General features: G+C 41.6%; 1 protein-coding gene across 12 annotated transcripts in view; it reads right to left on the bottom strand.

Annotated features, from left to right (window-relative positions):
- Nucleotides 1–291: 291 nt before the first annotated feature.
- Nucleotides 292–23883, bottom strand: part of NRG1 (neuregulin 1) — a 228900-nt gene continuing 205308 nt past the window's right edge. For 2 of the 12 annotated variants that reach the window (XM_047716949.1, XM_047716946.1), the window contains 7 exons: nucleotides 22129–22187; nucleotides 15243–15266; nucleotides 10417–10519; nucleotides 8752–8878; nucleotides 6197–6327; nucleotides 5210–5416; nucleotides 292–2482 (listed from right to left, as the gene is read on the bottom strand). In XM_047716949.1, coding sequence (XP_047572905.1) covers nucleotides 1834–2482; nucleotides 5210–5416; nucleotides 6197–6327; nucleotides 8752–8878; nucleotides 10417–10519; nucleotides 15243–15266; nucleotides 22129–22187 — 1300 coding nt within the window. In that variant the 3' untranslated portion in view covers nucleotides 292–1833. Of the gene's footprint in view, nucleotides 2483–2869; nucleotides 3012–5205; nucleotides 5417–6196; nucleotides 6361–8751; nucleotides 8879–10416; nucleotides 10520–15242; nucleotides 15267–22128; nucleotides 22188–22799; nucleotides 22868–23883 lie in introns of those variants that run through there. The other 10 variants (XM_047716953.1, XM_047716952.1, XM_047716950.1 and 7 more) reach the window with 7 other exon arrangements.

The following is a 23883-nucleotide window of genomic DNA, read 5'->3' as shown; positions in this document are numbered from 1 at the left end:
GGAGCTTAATGACATGACTCGTGTCCAACCCACATTTTCCCAAGACCTCCTTCCACGTCCCTTCTTCCCGAGAATTTGAACACAGACATTTGATGAAGATCTAATTCGATGAGGATCTAAATCCAGTTCACCTGCAAACGTTGCTCTCTTCACGCCTCATATTTGCAACCCCCTGCCGACCTTTTTCCCATTTTACCCCATGGATCCCAGGAGGCCACAGGGAATCTAAGTAAAAGCTCTAGCCTGATTTGACAGATGTCAGGCAGGGTGTAAAATGGGGGCTGCATTTTAAAAAATCCCCTTATTTTCCTGAATTAGCATTTATTCCAAACGTTAATGCCTATGGGCTTTCCTTGGACTTACAATCAGAGAGAACAGGCGAAGCTCAGACCCATCTTCATCCTGTTCTGTAACAGTAAAGCAAAAGAAGGGGTGGGGAATGGATAATACAGGCTGCAGATGGAGAGGCCAGGACACAGGTGGGGGTCACTTCTGCAAGGAAAGGTGCAATTTTCCAACACTGTCCACATTCCCTGACGAATCATCACTCATGGAAGGCTCTTGCCAATCACAAATCACATGCACGTTGGCCATTCCTGACAAAAATGTTCATGCATAGTTATGACCTGATTGAGGCAACATTGAAAAAACAAGAGGAAAATCATGAGGAGAAAGGCGTGGGCAGCACAACTATTTAAGACCGCACCCAAGTCACACCTGTGCCTTCTAGACACACTCACTCCTTCTAGACACTCTACAACAGACCTATTTCCCTAGGATGACTAGTCATCACCGCATATGGCAGGCGTATTTCACGGCAGAAGTATTTCACACAAAATGCTGAGTGTGCCGTCATTTCATGGTCATTTTGTGCCATAACACATCTGTTCATGAGCTGATACGACACAACCAATGGCCAGCTCCCGAGTCAGCGAGAAACCCAAGTCAGGAACGATTGCACCTTTCTTTGCCACGGTTTGATTTTCAACTAGATGACCTGCTGTGTCATTCCCCCAGAAACTGAGGTGGAGTCCTCTGCTAAGGTAATGGGTTTACCCCGAAAAGCAAGCCAGAATCCATTTTCTATGCTAGTCCCCCAAACTGTTGCTCTTTGTCAAGAAAAATAAACCCAAATAAAGCAAATGGTAGCTCATTTTCGCGAGAGCGAGCTGTCTTCTGATTAAGAATATAGTTTTTTTTTAAAATCACAATATTACTTTCTTCCTAATATTTAACATTACTTAATGCAGTTTCCTGCTGTAATTAATAGTAGCATGCTGTTGGATCTACTATTATCTCAGAGCCCAGTGAAGCGAACCTTTGGCTGGCAGAGGAGACACAACTCATTTCATATACTGAAAGCAAAAGAAAACTTCGTACAAAAAAGAAGAGTATTTCGATGGATGTGCCATTACAAGACGTACTGATCGGGCGCTACTAGAAGCAAACGGAGGGACAGTTGCAAGTCTTGCAAATCATACATCCCGTCAACATCAGAATGCAATGCACGAGAAGCCAGCAAAAACTGAATATATGGGAGGTTTTGCTGAAATACTGTGGAAAAGCAATCACAGTAACTGTACAAAACTTGCTCTCAACATAACAGAACATAAAGGCACCATTGATATCTTTCTCGTTTTGAAATACTGTAAAAAATTGCTACATATGGCACATAACACATTTTTACATACATATATTTAATTTATAAAAGTTTTTTTTTCCTGTTTTCTATTTGCAGAACTGCTAAAATAAAATAAATTGTTTAATTTAAGGTGGAATACTTTATTATATAAAATAAAGTTTTACAGGTGAATCTATGTGTTTATTTCGGTTTTATACAGCGATAGGGTCTTGGTTAGCGATTACACTAGACAGCCTGGCCTGCAATTCCTCCTGCGTCGAGAAGCGAGCTGCTGGGTTAGTCCTGCTGTCCGCCAGGCGGAAGGCAGGTGCTTCAAGACTGGCTGCCAGGGGGTTCTGAATGCCCAGGAAGGGTGTATCCTCCCCTACCCTCTCATCTTCTGTTTCACTCTCTGAGTTAGTGCCCTCAGCGCTTGCGTTGCTGTCCATTTCCAACCTGTTGGCGATGTGGCCATTGGGCTTGGTTCTTTTGGCCCGCCGGCTACTGGTGAGTTTCTTAACAGGTTCTTGAGCTGGCTCGTACTCCTGGGTGGTTTCGTACTCCTCATCCTCCACTATCCTCAAGGGGCTAGGGGGCAGGCTGTTGCTCTCATGGGCGGGGTTGTGGTGGAAGGAGTTGAACTGCTGAGGGTGATGGTCATACTTCTCCCGCAGCCTTGGTGGTGTCACCAGAAGCAGAGGTCTCTCTTCTTCCACGAAGGGGCTGACTGCCATGACGGGCATGGATACCGTCGTGCTGGACACAGGTGGAGACATTTCTGAAGGGGGCGATTTGGGGGAGCTTGGCGTGTGGAAATCTACAGGTGACATACGAGCCGGGGTGGTCATTGCTGACACATACCTGTGTGAGCACAGAATACCCCGCATGAGTGTGACATAAGAAAAGGCAGAGAGTAGGGAGGGTAAGGGGACAGAAGGCATGATATCATACATTCAGAAAACAAAGAATTTCTATGCATTATACACTTCTGGAGTTTTAACACTAAGGACATTCGGCACCCTTGGAATCTAGAATTATGTAGCCAAGAGTTTCCTCACGGGAGTACATGCAAAGATCAGCTAGATTGCCTAACTCATCCAAGCTTTGGGGGTTTGCAAGTTCATCGTGATTTTAAATAAAAGCATCAGAGTCAGGACAAGAGGGCACTGGGTCCTGGAAACCTTTCAGTGTACAAGGACCAAGGCGCAGGGATTTGGAAGGGAAAGAAGTATTACTTAAATACTATACCTTCCTAAAGGCCAAGGGGTCTTAGAGAATGAAGCCCAAATGGGGAATGGAGGAAGATCTAAGATGAGTTGCTGAGAGCTGGATCTGCATGCATTTGGATCTGTGTGCCTTGTTTCTCCTTAGCTCAGCTATAAGGTTATGTCTTATGAAAAAAAAAGAGCATAGTAACTTAGATTTATTCCTGGTTAACAGTGTAACACATTTGTGTGCTTTCAGTTTTTCCATGAAATGCTACTTCTTTTAACATTCTATTTGCAACTCTCCATCCCAGTGACCAAGACATTTAGAAACAAGCCGGAGAGAACCTTATGTTGGCGCTCTAGGTACTTCCAAGCTCCAGTCTACCTCGCGTCAAAAACCCATGGCTACATCAGTCTTTGGCTTAGCTTTTGTGACTGCTCAGGGCTGGCTGTACCATGTTACCTCACGTCACGTTATATCCAGCAGTGCTCTATAAATCTCATTGTCAAGACATTGAATGCATTTTTTTTTTTAAACCATGTCATGATTTCTTTCTCCAGAACAAGAAAGGCCTGAGTTAGCACTGAAGAAGATGTGGCTTATTCAGAGTCACATTTCTCAACTTTGATAAAAATGTTGCCAATGCATAGCACCAAAACACTTTTTTCTTCACGCTGGCATTCACAGAGTCTAATTTGACAATACCTGTGATGACACAGGACACCATTATTCAAACTCTAGCTAACAGGAACAGGAAACCTATGAACTTTCCTGCTCTTCTGCCATGATTCAGAGTCATACAGATGTGAGGTCTATCTGTGTCTAAAACAGGAAGGTGTTTAGAGATGGAAATACTTGGGGCTCGAGGCTCCAACTTCTGTTCTGGGGATACTTAAATTAAGCTCTCTGAGAAGTGCTAATCCAGATTCAGCCAACACATAAAGGTGATTCATCTTTTCTCTCCAAGCTCTTGAGGTTCAGGTGGATTCTGTGGTCCTAGATAGTATTTGTGGTGTGCACGGAAGCCTACCACGGCAGGAAAACGTTAGCCTTTAGAGAGAAATATCACATGGAGTGATGAAGACAGAATTGATCCCTCGCCTCTTTCTCCGGTCCCAAAAAAGACTGGATTAAGATAGAGTTTCTTGATACATAAAGATACAATTATATGAATTTAAGACTGAGGTTTTTAAACCAGTTTGGGACCATGCCTATATTTTCACAGATGAATGACAGAGCAACCTCTCATTCCAAAAAGCTCTGAAATACCATTTTGGGGTAAAGACCCTTGAAGAAGAGATCAGCAAGCTCTCCAGGACCTGCTGGCCCAGAACCAGTCATCCTTCATTACTTCATTACTTCATTACTTCAAGGACTTCCCAGCCAGTCTATGAGTGGAAAGGGTCCGTTAGCATTATCCCTACCCACGTAACTAGGTATGGAATGGACATCACGTAAACCTTTCAGCAAGTGGTCAAGGATTACACTGAGATCATCATACAGTAAACAAACAGGCAGTAGCCCTCTGGATTTGGAAACAAACAAGTAACAACTTACTGATACTGCCACAAATGCTGGTTGGCTATAACTCTCTCCCAATTTAAGTGAAAATGAATAAAGAGAATCTATGAATTCAGTATTCCTACGAAGCATCTCTTACTTTCCTTCCCTCTGTTTTTGATTTTACCTTGTCTATAACCCTTGTGCCCCCCCCCCCAACCCAATCCAATATCCCCAGAAGAAAGCCAGAACATTCTGGAATAGAACAATATCTGCTTTGAAAACCCCCTGCGAAGACTGCGTCAGCAGCATACAAAAGATTTACTTGTCCCTTCTTTTAGAATTTTGTAAAAGGGATACTATATGGTGGAACGTAAGCAGTTCCCCATGAGAGTCAGCAATGACACAGCCCTTGATTTGATTTAACAGAGGCTGGAAGGTAAGAAAAAGTTAGCACCCGAGATCACGAGACCAGCTAGACCGGAATTTGGATAACTTGGCAAATTTGAATTATAGAAGGGTCCTTCTCAATCACTGGTGCCATCTCTCTAAAGTTACAACCGAGAAAACAGAGGCTCAGAGTGGGTGTGAGCCTAAGGTCAGAGCTGCGACCTCTGGGTTAGCTGCCTCTGACACGTCAAATCAGTCCCGCTCCTTAAGAATCTGTCGCCCGTCGGCCCCGGGACCATGCGAGCAGCTCAGAAGAAATGAGTTCAGTCAAACAAAAAGATGACTTCATCAACTAGGGAACTGGAAGGGGCAACTGCCGCCCCTTAGTCTCGTTGGAGCAGAGTTCCATAGGTGAGACCACGGGTGCTCATGGGGATTCTGCTACTGGGGTGCTTTCTCCTCTGGGGTAGTTTTGCCCTTCGGTTTTACCTTTCACTATGAGGAGAGTCTCGGTAGGAGTCAGGGGTTTCTCTAGCATGCCTGAGGAAGCTGTTACATTCGCGAGGGCCTCCCAAGCCATTAAGTCGTCCTCGTGGGCCCCCGGTCGGGCTGGTGTGTCTGCTGTTTTCTACTGATGACATCATGATTACCGAGTGACTTTCTGAAAGGATGCTTTCAGTGTGCCCATTGCTCCAGCTAGAGGGGAAACGGGAGAGGAAAAGAGAGATACATATGTATTTTTTAAGGATCTGCAAAAATGGAAATGAAAGGAAGTGATCTGGTAACTATTCCGCTTAGGTCTATCAGCATTTGATGACAATGTTACTCATCTCAGAATAGAATTAGTATTACTTGCTCTAGAGAGGATCTTGATTTTGTTTGGCTTTGTAAGGATAGAGTTTATTTACTTGTTCATCCATTCAACACATATTTACCAAATGTCAGTATGTACTAAGTGTTCTTATAATCTCTCTGTTCTCGAGAGGCTTAGGTTAAGGAGACACTTGGCCCATAAGCTACACTGGGCAGCCCCATGTTGCCCTTGGTAGCATGCTCTCACACGGGAATCCCCGAGGTTAAGTTCAGCTATTGGACATTTCCAAGGGCAGCCCAGTCACTGGAAGGGGTGAACTTCTAATTACTATAGAGCATCTAGGACACACATTTTCTATTGTAGCAATTCAGTGAGTAGTTAGGCATGAATAAAGACAGTCTCTAAAATGGGGAACAACAATCTTGTGATAGCTATTATTTTTACTTTCAGTACTGAAAAAATGGGAGGCTGCAATTTAAACAGCAATTAAATGGCAGAGTCACTTGATGTCCAAAGTCTGTTTTTGTCCCGAATCATACATTTTGCTATACGTCCTTGCCTCCTATGTGTCTCCTGCTCCTTTCTTAGGCAGTGAGAGCAAAAGGCAAGATCTAGAAGTTCTCTCGTGGAGTAGTGCCATGCAATGGTTTTCATTCTCATACCTGTGGCTGGGAGTCTGGGTAACGGTGGTGGAGTGGTGAGCTGTTGAGGTGTAGTGACTGGTGGAAAACGATGTCTCCGCTTCTCTCTCAACAATATGCTCACTAGAGATGACATTTTTAGATACGTATTGCTGGATAAACAAAGAGACACAACTTGAAGATTCCTATTAATCAAAACAGGAACATCATCATCATCACACACAAAACCTGCTCTCCTACATATACTTCATGATACATTCTATTTCTCCAATGGCCAGATGGCAAATCCCTTCCTGGCTATATGGCCTTTCAATTCAGTAAATGAAATTAATGAAGCATCCTTTGGAGGCGCACGTAGTGTGGCTTCTGCGATCTTAACTGCATCTTATCAGAAACAGAACTAGTTCTTCCATCTTATTTCCAACCAATAACGTGGGTGGAATTCAAGATAAATTTCTGCCCCATGTTCGTTTTTGTCATAGTTGTTGTGGGTGAAGAAGATTAACAGATGGCTGAAGGAAACAAAAGCATAGAGATGGTTTGTCTTATCCCAAATTTCAAGTCAGGAGAGGATATTTTTTAAAAATTTAAAAAAGTTTTTTTACAATCTCTGTATTTTAGATCTACTTTACTTTTTCAGTCTCCAAGGGCCCATGTTGCCCTGATGATAGCACTGAAATTTTCAAATTGTCGTCCGTGGTAAGGCTAACAAGGCCACTGAGAGATCTGAAGGACTTAGAGAAGCTGTCAAGGTCACACATCTTGACAGAGCACACAATATACAGAAGGCCTATATATAGCGCAAGTAGATTCTACTTATTTTCATCACCAATCGCACAAGCTATTCCTGCCCTTAATCAGTGAAAGAGATACATTTCAAAGTTGTGTTTAAATGCTGTTCGTTTTACACCAAATTGAATTGAGAAACGGAAAAAGGCATGGAAAAGAGCACTCTCAGATGAAGTGGGCACTTTATAAGCAAGGGGCCGTGGGCTGTAAAAGAACCTGATGTATTTATGGAAACCCCAAAAATATAGAACTTGAGTTATGCTTGAAACTCTCTAGTTGGTTCTCTTAGTGAAAAGGCTAGCCCATGTAGCTCTTTCTGGGATGTGCGGTTCACTTGCTTTAAGGAAAAGATGGGGAGGTCATGATTCATGAGCTCTTTCTAGACTGTGTACCGTCTCCCTCTTGGTCCTTGAAAGACAATGGAAGCTTGGTGAGTCTAATGAAAATAATACTTAACAATTATCGACCACACACTGCATGTCACTGGGCTAAGTGTTTTATATGGATTGCCTTGTTTAATGCTCAAAGAACTTTTTGGATTAGGTGTTATTTTTAGGCCTGCTGTCCTAATGAAGAAATGGGGTTTAGACAGATTAAATAAAGCCCAAAGTAACACAGCCTGTGAGATATTTGGAATGCGAACAGCCATTCTGCTTCCTATATATTATAACAGACATAGTGACAGATTGTAGGTGTGTCTGCATGGACTGAATGCATTTATCAACTGTGCAGAACATTCTAATGAACACTGGTAAGGGGAGGGAAGAAGCCAAAGGAACTAATGTATCAGCATGTTACTCCTCTCTGTAAGGTCCTTGCTACAAGACTTGCTGCCAGCTGACTAACCAGCAACTCTGAACTTGGGTCTAGGATACATTTGCTCCACAAATATATTTTTTCTATAGGATACAAAAAATAGTAATGCAATGTAACCTTCAAGCTTTGCCTATAAAAAGCCAAACACCTGAGGGAAATGCAGAGAACAGGAAAAATTACAGTAGAATAGGGAGAATGATACTTTAAAAGCCAGGGAAGCGGAGTCTAGCTCCGGCCCTCATCTGTAAAAAGGGGAGGTTTGAAAGATCACATCCAAAGACTCTCCAGAATGTAATATTCTATGACCTAGTTGTATTTAAAAGCCGAGTGCTTGGTAAATTTTAAACAGAATATTTGAGTCATCAAAGATATATTTAATCTGGAGAGTTTGACATCAGGTAGAAAGAGTCAGGGAACAAGAAAGCATTATGTTCTCCCACTTTGGCTACTGAGAAGGGAGTTGGATAAGTCATTTGGCCCTTGCATGCCCTAACTTCTTCCTTTGTAAATCAGAATCAGTAAATCATCAGGTCTTGGGAGATGCCTCTAATAAAAGTCACTCTGAAGCCCTTAGCTCGGTTATCAGTACTTGGTTGTCAGACACTGGAGGAGCCTTCATTTTCAAATCATGAAAAAAAAATTCCTTCTGATTCTTGGATCATTAATTTCATTATTTTTCTATGTGTTTTTCTTTTCTTTCTTCCAGTGAGGCCCTCCCTGTAGAACAAACCCAATATTATTATTCCAACCCCTTAATGAACACTTTACGAGAGGAAATGTACTGGTCTTACAGTAACCAAATCCACTTTAAAAAATGTTCCCATTATTTTGTCCTGGTGAAACCCTGGATTCCTGGAAGCCATGGTGATTAATGACAGTAGCTAAGAGCCTAAGAGCTTTAGAAAATAAACGTCAAGGTGCCTGAACGGAGGAGAGATGCTGAGCTTTTCCACTGGCCAGACTCAACATACATTCACCAGCTGGACGTTCTCGGGGGGCGGGTTGGGGTGGTGAGGCCCGTTGGCTATGTTCACCATGTTGTTGCGTTCAGACCGCAGACTCTGCCGAAGACGGTCATGAAGCTTTTTCCGTTGTTTCCTGGATATGAAAAAGGGAAGATTTATTTTTTTTCTATCATTTACATTTCTTGGTACAGTCCACTCTTGATTCTACCAACATGTAAGTCAAGTAGGAGATTGGTGGAGGAAATGCCACTCCGTCTTGGAATCTGCCTACGGACAGAGGTGGAATCACACAGTCTTAGCGAATACGTTTAAGGAGCTGGGGTGGGGATTCTTACAGAAATCTAACTGGACTGCTGAGAGATAGGAAAAAAAAAAGAGAGAAGATAAGATAAATCAAGTTGATATTTGGCTCAAATGCCAACTTTCAAGATCTATCCATCTTTGTCCGAGTCTTACAGATGGTCATTTGTCTTAGGTACCAATTTGTGCCTTTGATAAAGCTGATTTCATTCATAATTTTGCCTGTGTGTCTCTTAAGGAGATGAGGTTAATTTTGAATCTGTACCTTCTACACGGTAGGTGTGCATGAATGGCATTGTATAAGACAGCAGCTAGGTACATATTTTGCCTGTAGATTTAGCACAGTTATAACATGATCTTACTCTAGTAACACTTTTTGGTAGAACTAGGTAATGGATATTAAAATACTTAGATTGAATCTAATAAGACTCAGAAGGTAGATTAGGCTTATCTCTATCACTTATGCATTCCTGGCAACCCATGAAATCAGGGATATTAAGAAAATGCCATCCTCCTCCTTAATTTTAGGGTCTAATAACATATTGTCTTTGTTCCTCAAGCAACATTCAGATCATGATAATATCCGCCCCCAAGATTGGTCAGAGAGTTTATGTGATGAAGCAACAAAACAAAACAAAACAAACTGTTAACATTATTTCCTATTTGAAGCAGAAGTTCTATGTAAGAGAGAAAAGTGAAGGGAATTCAGGTCACACGGTAATTCTATTTGTTAATATGGACCCAGCTTAAGGGACCAGACACACTGAACACAAATCTGCTTTAATGTTTTCTTTTCTTTCAAAGCAAGATTTGCTTGATTCTCCTCCCATGAGATTCCTTTTGTACATCCCGCACTTTGAGAGCATTTGAACTGGTAAGCTCATTAGAGGGAACAGGCAAATCATCGCAATAATGTTTTAAAAAACCTTCACTGCCACCACTGCCAAAAAATAGTTTCCTTTAGCTCCTAAGTCTGAGTGCAGAGTGGGACACAATTTCAGCAGTGACATGACAGGCACACCTTGGGGGCCGACCATTGTCCTCTCAGGATGTGGCGGGCCCACCCTCGTCCACACATACCTGCCCCACAAGCCCGTCCCTCCAACCCTTTCCCAGGTCACAGGTCACAGCCGATGACCACAAGTCTTCTGAACCCTTTCACACAAATAGGCAAAGCTTTCTAGTTACAGAAAAAGTCCTCAAAATAAATAGATTACTTAGAGGAAAAAAAAATGAGCAGAAACGCCCCCCTGCCTCCCCACTCCCGCTTTTCAAGACTAGGCTGTTGCAAACGCTCTCTGAAGAGCCCTGGGCCGGCTAAGCCGTCTTCTCTGTGCTGAGGGGAGAGAGGCACGGAGGAGGAAGGTTTACTTGGTTTTGCAGTAGGCCACCACACACATGATGCCAACCACAAGCAAGGCGATGCAGATGCCGGTGATGGTCAGCACTCTCTTCTGGTAGAGCTCCTCCGCTTCTGGAAAGGGATGAGAGCACACGTCACCAAAGCCCCATTACACTCACCAGGACTTAATAACTGAATAGTTGGCATGCGGCATGGCACTGTCCATGTTCACAAGAAAGTAAATATGTGACAGTTCATCACTTCTGCAGACATACTTAAGGTACAGCATAGGCTGCGTTATACTCTGAGCTTAAACAGCTAAGGCAGCTGGGGCCATTTGCAATAAGAAATTATACTATTAAATTACTTTACTTAAAAGCTATAAATATATATGCATTAAACTGGCAAATCATAAACATTAATTAGAAAATAATGATTTAGTTAAAACTGTAGTTTTTAATTTAAAAAACCAAAACTCTTGCAAAGGCAACAGGAATCAAAGCCAATAAAAGGAGCTGGGATTGGAACCACTGGGGCAGTCCTCGCCCTCGTCTCTCCCCTCTTCTCCCCTCCCAAATCTCTTTTGATTTCCCAGCCAGTTTATATTCCAGTGGTCTTTACAAGGAGCCATTTCTAACTTAAGAAATAAAGTCAAAAACATTTGCAAACATGAGCTTGACTTGTAGTTAGCAACAATACCGAGGCAGGATCCCTACAATTTAAAGGTAACATGTGAACATGTTATAAGCGCCACGGTGGGGAGAGCAGGGCACTGTATCAGAGAAAATCCAATATGGTGGGTAGGATAGTCCGGGGCCAAGATGGAGATTTGTCCTTTGAAGGACAATTATTATCACTTCACTGACTGTACTTAGAAACCTAATTGATGTGTGTAAAGAAACCACTAGCACACGGGATATGCGACTTGGACTAGATTTTACAGCCCTATAGTGAGGGCTTGGCATGTCAGCTCAAGGAGGTCACACGAGGGGAGGGTGATGCTTAGAACTTTGGGTTCTTCAATGCAACTGGTCTTTTATTCACGGAAGTCTTTCTATTTGCAAATCCGTTTTGGGGAGGGATCCCTTGATTATACTTTGGTAGGTCAGGCTCTTCTCGAGATTGGCAGATTTAATGGCGAACCTGATCTCTTAGGAACTGAGCCTCCAACCAGTCTAATTACATTTATTGGAGGACATTCACAAGTTCACTGACGAAGAGAACTCAGACTGGTACATCATAAACATTGTAAGCTGAACTTGCCAAATTGATTAATGAGCTGGTCAAAAACCGGGGGGTATTATACAAATCGAGGTCTCTCATCTGGACATCAACATGGGGCCTTAGGGAACATTTTCAATTTTCTTTACTGAAAGAGGGCGAGTTGCAGGAAGTTTTCTTGAAATGAAAAAGTGCATTTTAATTTCTGTGATACAGTAGACCTTATCATTAAACAAAACATTTCCTACAAGCCAAGCCCATGGTAATCAAATTCCAGTTAACAGGTCAGGAACATTGTCAAATCAAATTAATATAGCACTGATTATTAACAGGAGGAGAAGGAGAATAGAAGTCAGTGGGTAAAAGACTAGAATGCTGCAGAAATTATACAAAAACAAACCAAAAGGGTCGGAAGTGGGAGGGGGGGGGGAAACAAACCCAGAGGACAGACAGACTGACAGAATGACGGAGAGAGGGAGGAAGGCAGGTGGGAGGGAAAACAAGATTAAAAGTGAAGGAGCCATCTGAAGTCCCTGGGACGGCATGCCTGATACTAAGGGAGGAAAAATAAATAAACAAAAGAAAAGCAGAGGGAGGAAATGCTGGGTGGGAAGAGAGGGTGGGTGCGAAGTCGGAAGGGTGACCCCATACAGCATAACGCCTACCCTAGGCTGGCCGTCACGTGGAAGCCACAATTAGGAAGCAAAGCAGCTGGTGCATTGCAGTGAGACAATGACCCAGGAGACATAGAGTGGGGTCACATATTTTTGTGCCGAGAAAGTCAGCTGAGGATGTGGAATGTGAATGCTTCTGTGTTAATTGCTGTGTCTGCCGCCTCCCCTCCCCCAGAGCCCCAGGACAGGGAATCACATTTGACAAGGTGGTAATCTGTGAGTGGGTGCCCCAGGGGTCTCCTCGGAGACCTGGCCTGTGGATCGTTTTTTAGCGTTAGTCTAAGAAGGAGAGGCGGTGCCCCCCCCCCCCCCCCCCGTCCCCGCCACCCCCAGTCCCTTCTCAAGGGGCCCGGGGGTTGCAGGGCTCCTCTGGGTGTGACCGGTTGGTTTAGAAACAGCCACGTTCAAGTATCATTGCCACGAAAATGAAATCCCTGCTTTACCGTGCCCTCTTTCGCTCACTCTCTTGGCTTCTTTTGAAAGGGTGAGGGCTTGGTAGCTCTGGCATTTTAACATCCCATCTTTAGAAAAAGCTGGTAAGTTACTTCTGACAACTACAAAAACGGGATGTATCTAAAGACTGAAGGGGGAAAGGGCATCCTGGGTACTCCTGGGGATTCTGTTGACAAGATTGTTGGTGGTTGCTAATCATAAAAGAATAGATCAACCTCAGGTTGTCAGCAGATGTGGCACGCTGACTCACCGCTCTGTCCAGGTTATGTGGGAAGACACATGTTTTTCCAGTGAAATTGGTCATGGAAATAAAAAGGCAAGCTCAGTGAAGGCCAAAGTGTATAAAGCCAAAGTGCTAAAATGAACCAATGAAAGACAAGGCCCTTAGAATACAGATGTAGGATTAAGATTCTGTATTCACAACAGCATTTACAGAATACATTCTATGTTTTCTCATCTTCGTTTATATTTCACTTTCCAGTGATTTACTAGATCAGGGGATCCCCCCCTCCCGCCACATTACGAATGTGTTAAAACTACTTGATGAACAATCATATAAACAATGGGTTCTTTTCACCCCCGTTCCCCTTATTTTTTTCCCTAGTGTGACAGGGTCAGTAGGGCAAGAGCAAATTAGAGGCAGTGCTGAAAAAAAGAATCTGTCAGTCCAGTTGGCGGATTTGCCGTAATGAATGGAAATGCTTCTGAGTCTTTACTCTATGGTTTGGCTGGACGCATTGAAGTCAATCAGATCAAGCATGTTTTCCAGTCTGATCTAGCCAGGCTAAGAGACAGAAGCCTTGTCTTTCTCACTGTTAATTGACCTTTAAGGTCTGATTTTCCTTAAAGGGAATGTTCTGGCTTAGTACACTGGCTGTCATGGGACTATGGAGTCTCTGGACCGTGCGCCTTTAAGAGGTACGCCGGTGCCAGCACCATGTACCTTTCCTGACCCTTCAGATCACGCTGAGGGAGAAGTCCTATATCTGAACTACCCATTGCCCTACCTCATTGTCTGGGAATAGAAATATTAAATTCTAGTTAGACCCTAAAATGATTAAAATGGGACAGAGATGCTATTAAGGAAAAGGAGGAGGTGATGGTAGATTTTATTCCTCCCTGCAGGAAAGGCCGGTAAGCCTTTTTAGTAGTGGGACAATTTTTATCCTGAGGGAGGTGATCTGAACAGATCCCTCTCGTCAAGTAGATAACCTGCCACCTGAGCGGCGTTGGAGGGAACTTTCGTGCTTCTCCCTCTTGGGAGATGTTCTCCAATGTGCAAAGGATCACTCACATGTAAGCGGGGGTTTTCTCAACAAATGAATAGTTTCTCTTCAAAGTTTTTTTGGGGGTGGGGATGGGCAATTGGTTGAGTTTCTATCCCTGTCACAGACAGAATTTACAACAGCCTTATTTTACAGAAATTATGGAACGTAGATTAGGTATGGACTGTGATGCTCTCATCTAAAAGAGAGTAGCGGGGGGGGGGGGCACAAAAAAAAAAAAATAAAAGAGAGTAGCAGCTATGCTGCAGGGCACCCTCATTGCATGACATCATCGACACCAGCTGCTAATCAGGACATCACTTTGTTGACCCACGGCCACATTCCAGCACTGCGGGAGGTGTTCAGGGAGCCTCTGGGATGACAGAATGGCTTCCCTCTACTCTCGAGACTGGCCCTGTCTCCCAATTATTTAGGACAAAGGCCTTCAAAGGGACTATGCCCCAGATTCATAGGCTCATAAGAGATACTATTTTATGTTTACAGTGTGAACATTTCTATTTGATTACAGGTCTGGATAATCTAAGTGACTCAAGTTTAATTCCATTAGCACTAGAATTTCCACCTAAAATAGCACTGGGTATATTTCTTTCTATTTTCTATTTCCTTGCTCCTAAGATAATGAAGTTGACTAGAGGAGGGACTGGATATCCCCAGAAAATCAGAGTCTGTGGATACAATATCGTGTTGCAGTATAAGGACTTTCTATGTTACTGTATCAAGTGGGTGATTTTTTACAGTGTATGTCACATTCTCATCTGCCTAAGATGTGGTGTGTTTTTTAAGCTGATGCATTTAGAGCTTCTTTTGTTCTCTCAGGCCTGGTTTGGTTCCTCCCATAGCCTTACGCACCTCTCCGATTTACTCCCCCCCCACCCCCGCCTCCTGACCCCCTCCCCCCCCACCCCCGCCCGCTCTGAAATAACAGCCTGGTCAGATCCAATCAGAGGGTCAAGGAACGTGGGCTATATATGACTTTGCAGTAGGTGATGTGATTTTTAAACTCTAAGTGAAGTGTGGGAATCTAGAAACTGCTGCACTCAGTGACATTTCGGTAAACTAATCATAGATTAGAAGCAGAGAAATCATTGTTATAGCTGTATGATCCCTTCTGAAGGAAAAGGAAATTAGTTAGGAACTGGAAGGTAAGAGTAGGAAGGGAAAAGATTTCAGCTCATAGGTTCTAAATTCTGCAGGCTAAAAGGAATGATGATTGGTTCATACCCATAAATTCAATCCCAAGATGCTCTGCCAATGCAGAAAGTTGACAAAAAAAAGAAAGAAAGGGAAAAAAGTTTCAGAAAAGAGCAATACACTGCACTCCAAAACACATTACACATAACTATTAACGGCTCTCTGGGCGTGCACATTGAACAGGACAAATGGCGGGTGGTTAAGGAAGCAGTGCTCAGGTATGCCTCCGTGAGTCCGCATAGGGAACTTCTCTTTTTAAAGAGGTGTGCAAATACCAGCACACCCTGTCTTTATTAACCCTTAAAAGACCTTACTGAGGGAGAAGTTGTACTGCTGAACTATCCTCTATGGCACTTAATCCTCTGGGAACAGAAATACCGTATTTCTAATGAAAAATGAAAAAAAGGCATTCGGTATTATTTCATTCCTCTCTTGAAAAGGCAGAAGCAAAGTGCCAGGGAGGTGATTTTGTTTTTTACCCAAAGGCACACGGTGGCAGAGCCAGGACTAGAAGCCAAGAGTACCGCAATTTGGTCTGAAATTTTTATTGCGTTGGATTCACATTTTTCCAAGTTTGGACAGTCACGCTCTACACATTTCTTGTTGTTTGGTTATAAAAAACAAACAAACAAACAAAAAAACAAAAAGAACCCCCCAAAACAAAAAAAACCCCTATCTCCTTTTCTGCTCCTAACTTTTCACTTTCTCCACCACTTACATAACGTTTCATTCACAGAAAGCAACAAACGCTTCTGCCCAAAAAGCCAGAGAGGGAATTGGCATTGGGGCACAGATCTGGCTTCCAGATTTTCCCAGTAACTCCTCTGTGCCATTGGACAACCCTCAATGCCTCATTTTCCCAAAGAGTTTAAAAAAAGAGGAGGCTTCAGGAAGGATCCAATTCTTGAGGTCCTTAGTTAATGATAATGTAGGACTCCCTCAAATAACAACCAATTCGGTGGGCACTCCACGGTGCCGAGCTCCGCCGCCCACATGAGGGCACATGGCTCAGAGGTGTTGCAGGGCTCCCCCCGAGGGGGCTCAAAGGTGCGAGCTCACAGCCCACAGTCCTGGCAGATGTGTCCCTGGAGGCTCTCGGATGTCAAGACTAGCAGAAACTACACAGCCTCCAGTGAAGAAATGGGGAACACGGGCCAATTAAAAATAAATCCCCAAAACCTCCAGAAATGATACTTTCCATTCTTGAAGCAAAAAATTGTGATGAGTTTCATCAGGTGGGACCCGTTAGGATTCCTTACTTGCCTGCATGTGGTGGAGAGGCATGTGGAAAGGAAGGGTGGAATGAAAACGGAGATTCAGGGTCTCAATCCCTCGCTGCAGAGATACCATGGTGGTCCAAAAAATAGGACATGGCACCTCTTGAGTTTGAAAACATGCAGTTGAGGGGTAGTTCTTGTACAGAAACATCAGTTTGGGCATGGACAAATCACTTCAAGTACAGAGCAGAAAATCCAAGTGTGCTGGCTTGTCCTGGTTCTAGGTCCTCCCTCTGCCATTGATCTGTGCAGTACCTTTGGACCAAATAACTTCTCACTGACAAAATGCTTAAGATCCTCACACATGTGTCACAGGGAGACACTGTGGAATAAAGGAGCCATGAAATATGGCGGCTAACAGCAAAAGGGTTAAGAGCTCAGAAAACAGACCTATCTGGAGATCTACCTTGGGCCACTTAATTGCATGCAGGTTTATTTTTAACTAATTAATGGCCAGGAAAACTCTGAAAGCTTCTGGGGTATACCCAAGAATTTAGACTTTAAAAACTTTCTCCCTCTTAAGGAAATGAAGCTTCCAGATTAAAAAAGAAATCAAAGAGTACATCAAGTAACAATAATGTAGAACAGTTCAGTCTGCCCTGGGTCAAGGGTACTCAGGCAAATAACCTAAACTTTTCATAAATTAAAAGCCAGAGGATTTAGGATTAAATCAGTTGCACAAGGTTCACAGTAAAATCACAATTTATTCAAATCTAAATAACCTTCACTTGTTTCTGTGCGACACTCATTTTGACAAAATGGCGGCCTCCCCGACCATCTGCTCCCTTTTTATATAAATTTTGGGACATCAAGTACAAGAATTCATTTTCCAAGGAAGTGATAATAAATTTCCTTACACATTTCCTTGAAGATGTGACTCAGTTTTTCTCCCTAGAATCCCTTCCATCTTATGCCTTTTCCTCCTACCGGTCAGTAATAATTTAAGGGTTAAAATCAAGAGAGATCGACAGAAACTTTTTCCAGAGAATCATTATTCCATGCCTACATGAACACTGCTAATGATCTATATTAGTTGCGTAGAAAGCTTGGTTAAGTCTTCAATAAAATTAGTAGCATGCCCATGCATACATATTACTGCATTTACAGTTTTATAGGTAAGTCTGTGAGCCTAACTATAATTTCATTTCATGGGAAGTCATTCATATCAGGCAGCTCCAATTTCAAATAATTCAAAGGGAAATTGGTACTTAAAATTGGAATCTCTTCTGGCCATAAGCCCTAACAAGGAAACAAGCAGAGGAAACATGCATCAGTCATTCTCAATGTGGAGCAGATACTGCTCTAATTTATTCTTACTATTGGTGGCTACATTCCTTTCATTGTGAGTCAAGAAAAGTGGAATACACAAATAATTTTAATTTTTGAAAAGGTTATTACTTTCTATCTGTTCTATTTAATCTAATGTTGTCTTAGGCTCGTTATGTATCATACGCTTCCTATTGCACTTCTGTCTAGCCACTACATTTTTCAAATTAAATTAATATTTCAAAAACACAAAGGTTACTGTAAACAATTGTTTCCTTTCCTACATGTGATTTCCTGCTGTGCAGTAAGCAATCTAAAAAATCAATTTAAATCTAAGAGTCTGCAGAAACTAATAAATATTGACTCACTAATCCTTTGCTTTAGGAATTTATAATTGTTTGAAGAGAACTGATTAACCTGTAGGCTAATTTAAATTCTCAATTGCATCAGAGAAAAGAATAAGACACCTTTTTTTAAACCAAAATTTATCTGTGCATGCATTTTGTGGTTTCTGTTAAAATGTGATGACATTCAGGATTTTACTCTTTAATATCTTGGTCCTCCTTATGCAAATAATATCAAAGACATAGGTAGAGTCCTGACTCACTGCAGCCCTGAGACTTCTTAAGGAGGTCTGTCAAGGCTAGTGCTAAATGGGACCAATTTACTATCTGACTTTGAGTTTTTGACTTACCTTTACAAATGTAGGTACTTTTTTCCCCCACATATACAAATCCGTATTGCCACTGAGCCTTTTGAAATGTAATAGGAGACTTTCTCTTCGCTCCCAAGTTTCCCCGTGCATATGAGCACACTCTCCGACACACATGCAATAAAGTCTCACTAACACTCAGCTGGGCTTTGTGACAGTTTGTCATGGATTGTGCCTTTATTCTACTGTCAGCAAGATACACATGTTGGATAAATAAATGAATAGCTTCAGAGCATCTAGAAATCAACACAAGTCATTTATGCACTAGGAACCTCTGATTCAAAATTACGTTTACGGATATCTGTTGGGTTTACTCATTCCAAGAATATGCTTGAAAGTTCTAAAATTGTAGTCTTTAAGAATATTCTGTAATTTGGGCTATTTGATTACTTCCTATTATATTTTAGTTTATGCATGACATACTCGCCCCATACTACCTCTACTGAAGCTGTGAATGCTTTTTTTATTCTGTCCAATAAGTCTATAAATCTGTTATGAACTGTTGGTACCCCCCCCAACATACCCCACAGTGATGAACACAGTCCTTTAAAGAAGGAATTCTGTGTCAAGATAGGTCAAATTTGAAGCTGAGTAACCTTGACAACATTTTCCTAGAAAGTATTCCAAAGATGTTTTATTTTGAGGCAAATGGCTGCCTTCAAGAAAGCCCTATAAAATATATATTTGTTCTTTCCTTTCATACTTTAAATCCGTTTTTACAAATCGATAAGTGCCCACAGGATACACTGGCCAGAAAAACTGCATCAAATCCTAGTAATGTAAGTTATGCATTAATAAGCATTTTAAAAAGTGTACCTTTTTTAGAATGCCATACTTCGATTGGAAAATGTAGTTTGGTAAAGTTGAAAAAAATGTTTCTCTCCGCAGCTTTTCTTTTAAAATTTATATATGTGTTTCAGACATTCTGAACACAATTAAGTTTTTAATCATTACCACTGTGGTGACATTTTTTATTCATCGTGCACACGACATTGCTACTTGAACATAAAGTTCTTAAAGCAGCACAATTCATTTTTCTGCCTTCTCTATAGGGATTTGCATTGCATTGCGTTGAGAACTGAAGGCATTGGGGTTAGGAAATTAACTCTGGGCAAGACAATTTTGGAAAGCAATTTCTGAAAGGTGTTTCTTGAATTTCTAGCTCTGAGGTGGCATCAAAGCCTGGCCATTTACAGCTTCTGTTCAGAAATGTGCTTCCTATCAATCTTTGTTACCTCTGGGTAAATAGGAACACTGCCTTCCTGGATATCTTCCAGCAGTGCGATCGAAAGCTTACTGAAGAATTTATTTAAGGAATCACACTCTGATTGGATAGTGGCTATTTGAAATATCTTAGGAAAAATGATCTAAAATAGAAGTTGAAAACATTTTCTCTGGTTATTACTGTCAGACCTCAACTGCATCATTATTTGGGGAAATAGCTTCATTTTTTAAAAAATGCTTTTCTCTAGATAGGGGCCTAACACAGCCTCCAGGGCACAATAGAACTCTACATAACACCAAAAATTTAAGTGTAATATAAACGTTTGGAATTTTCACAAAATTCTAAAATACGATGCTGTTGTTATTTACACAGGCACGTGATCTGCAAAATCTGTGGTTTTGAATACAAACTGATTTCTAAAAGGAATTGCTTTACTATAATGAGTAAAATTCTATTACTTCTGTTTTTACTTTGCATCTTACCTACCTTTAAGAAGATTAATCTATAGCTATGGGGAGAAAAATCGGGTCCACTAAATGTGTATTATTTAAAGACTTGTGGATAAAGGGAAGACTGTGTTTGAAAATTTAGCAAATGCCAATTTACTAATTTTTCCCAACAGAAAGGGGTCTAGGACATAGCCTTCGATATGCTGCCTATGTAAATACACAGAAAGCACCACCTCTCTAAATAAATGATTGAATATTATGGATGTGATCTCCCCATATGCATAGGAAATTAATTTTTCCATGAAATTTATTCTCCCATGAGTGTTAACAGGAGGAGCAGAATCTTATTCTTTGCATGCATGCAAGTAAAGGGAAATCTGATTTTTTTAGGGTCCCCCAATGACTTGCTCATATCACTGTTTCTTGTGTTACATGACTTTACACCGATAAGCCATGTGAAATATTTTTCAGGTTCAGCAACTGACAATCCAAATCAGGGGTTGATAAATCCAGCCCATTGCCTCCTTTTGTAAATAAAGTTTTATTTTATTTTATAAGTTCAAGTTAGCCACTGTATAGTACATAGTTAGTTTCTGATGTCATGTTATGATTCATTAGTTGTGTAAATAAAGTTTTAATAGTGCACAGCTATGCTCATCAGTTCACACGCTGTCTCCAGGGGCTTTTGTGCTGAGCTGGCAGAATTAGTGATTTGTGCGGGTGATGTTATCACCTGCAAAACCTGTAGTCTTTACTATCTGATCTTTCACAGGAAAAAAGAACTGTCGATCTCTGATCTCAAAGGATAACTACATGGACTCCACCTTAAATATAATCCTTCCAAAAGCTCCAGAAAGAAAAGCAATAGCCCAGTTCACAAGAGCAGGACAAATTACATAATTTAGTTATCCATGCAAATTACATACATGTGAATTGGGTCGTTTAGGAATGTTCAAAATCTCATGAAGCCATTGAGACCCATCAAAATTTCCCAGTTCTGCATTTAAAAATATCTATCTAGAGGGCGCCTGGGTGGCTCAGTGGGTTAAGCCGCTGCCTTCGGCTCAGGTCATGATCTCAGGGTCCTGGGATCGAGTCCCACATCGGGCTCTCTGCTCAGCAAGAAGCCTGCTTCCCTCTCTCTCTCTCTCTCTGCCTTCCTCTCTGTCTACTTGTGATCTCTCTCTGTCAAATAAATAAATAAAATCTTTAAAAAAAAAAATAAAAATATCTATCTAGAGGTAAAGTACTATATTTCAAAGTCAATAATATTTTTACAAAACCTATTTGTTCCTAAAATTATCATTGACACTAGCATAAAGGAATGCTAACATAAATGATTGTTTAAACTAGTCCTGAATCACTTGTTTCCTAAGCAACGTAAGGAGAAGCCAGGCTATCTCATTTGCTGTGCCACGTTTGTTTGTAATTTTCCTACTCAGTGCCTTTTTTAATACCTAAATGCAAACTGTTAATGAAGAGAAACATCTGAACTCTTTTTAGTATGTTTATTTGTTATAAATAACACATTCTGAGCCAAAATTAACTTACCATCATTTCAAGTGCATACTGATTACAACTTAGCAGCATCCTTTTCAGGACGTTGCCGTTTCTTATAAAGAAGATGGACTGCTTAGCGGAATGATTTTATTTTACCAATAAAAGTGAGACTTTTAAATGCCTTTATTGTGATTGCGCTGTGGGATAAGGACTATCGTCTTGGATCACATTATTCAGTTTCAATTTCAGAAGCATCCGGAGCCTCACACACCTATTAGTATCTCAGAGCCAACTAGTCACGAACAGAGGAAGTAATACAATCGCTTGTGTTAATGTTCTCATGCGACAGGCAGAGGCAAGTCAAGGTTAGACCTGGTAAAACGCATCTAGTTCTAGGTGAGATCTGAGGGGAAGACGCAGCAACAAGAAAGCGGCACCGACTGAGCATGCTCCTACTCAGGCAGAGACAGAAAGGGAGTGGACGTACTGTAGAAGCTGGCCATTACGTAGTTTTGGCAGCGATCACCAGTAAACTCATTTGGGCACCTGAGAGAAGAAACAAAAAACAATGGTAGAAAAAACAGAGAAAAAGAGAAGAGGTGAATACACGCTAGAAAGAAGCTCCTTCAGTGTCATTTGACTGAACTTGGTGAGTTCACCCTCAGGAACTGAGTCTTTGTCCTAACCATGGTTTCCAGTCTCTGGCATTTCCGCCAAAGGACTCAAGACTGGGACAAAATGCGGTCCTCAGGTCTGTAGGGCGGAATGATGGCGGCATCTTAAGGGTCAGTTTTCTTTCAAAGGGACTCACCTACAATGAACTCGGAGGTTTTCTTCGAGTCCGTTTTCCATCTGAGGGCTTTGGTCAAAGGTGTTAGAAGGAAACTTTTTTTTTTTTTTTTTTTTTTTTTGGTTGGCCTGCCTGTCACGGTTGCCAGCCTTGCTGGCCATGTTGGTGGTCATTTACCTCGATGGTCTTTGGAGTCCACGCTGGGAGAGAGTGAAACAAGCTCGTGCTGAAGGAGTTTATGCCCCGAGTGCTTAAACCATTGTTAGGACAAAAGGAATCAGTTACCACTGAAATGTAAAACCACCAAGTGGTAGTAATTGTTGCTGTAGTTTGGGGGAGAGAGCAAATTTCAGATTATTTTAACATACTTTCTTGGTTTTGGACTTTCATGGGCACATTCTCAGTACATCTTGCTCCAGTGAATCCAGGTTGGCACCTAGAGGGCAAAAATGTGATAAGCAATAGAACGCTACAGACACTGAATTTTCAGACTGGCAATTTTCCTCCTAGAGAATATGGAGATTCCTACAATGACCTGGTGATTGAACAACATAAAGGAAAGGAAAAGAACACATTTTTAGAAACCATGTTTCATGACAACTGTGGGGCACATATTTTGGTGGTGGTTTGCTTCGGTCTTCCTAAGGACAGCTGACTGAAATTTAACTTGAGGGAGGTTGAAAAGTTGAGCAGGGCTGGCAAGGCCTGGGCCTCTAAGTCACCTTCCCTTTTTGCATTTCCTTATTTGCCACTGGGCACTGACTCCTACACCTTGTTAAAACGCTGGTTTTGGTAAGGACTTCCATGGTTCCATCCATGATCTTTTATTATTTAAATGATCCTGAGCTTTTCTCTCTCTATACACTCAGTTCTGTACAGTCATGCCTACTTTTATGTTCGTTCAATCATCGCACTACAATAGAAGTCAAGCGCTTACATACTCTCGTGATTACGGTCAAGTACAACTATATTCCCTTTTTTCTTAAAGGTACTACAAAGTAGGTCTCATTTTTAATACCTCATAACAGAAAGAGGCAGATAATTGATTAGCAGACATTTCCCTTCACCCATGGATCCCGAATCAAAGGCAAATCCATTTTTAAAATTTAGACAGCTACTCTTCTCCAGTCATACTGAATAGAGGTCACTTTGTATTTAAGGTGAAACTGTCTTTCCATGGTGTAAAAATTTTCATTTTACTCAACATTCCTTCACCCACATTGTTCGTAAGGTGGTGATGTGGGGATGTGCCTAACTTTGGAAGTCCTTTCTAGTTGTTCTTTTTGTTGCCATTATACCAGTAACTAAAGCATTTCATACTGGATTCATTGCACCCAATAACATGCTCTAGTAAATAGGGCCATCAAAAAGGTTCTAGCAAGCAAACTCATAGATGCCTGACACCTGTAGTTGTGATTACTATTAATAGTTGAGCTATACCATAACCACCAT

Source organism: Lutra lutra, chromosome 2, assembly GCF_902655055.1.
Source record: "Lutra lutra chromosome 2, mLutLut1.2, whole genome shotgun sequence".
Taxonomy (NCBI): domain Eukaryota; kingdom Metazoa; phylum Chordata; class Mammalia; order Carnivora; family Mustelidae; genus Lutra; species Lutra lutra.
This window is presented reverse-complemented; position numbering and strand designations above follow the sequence as displayed.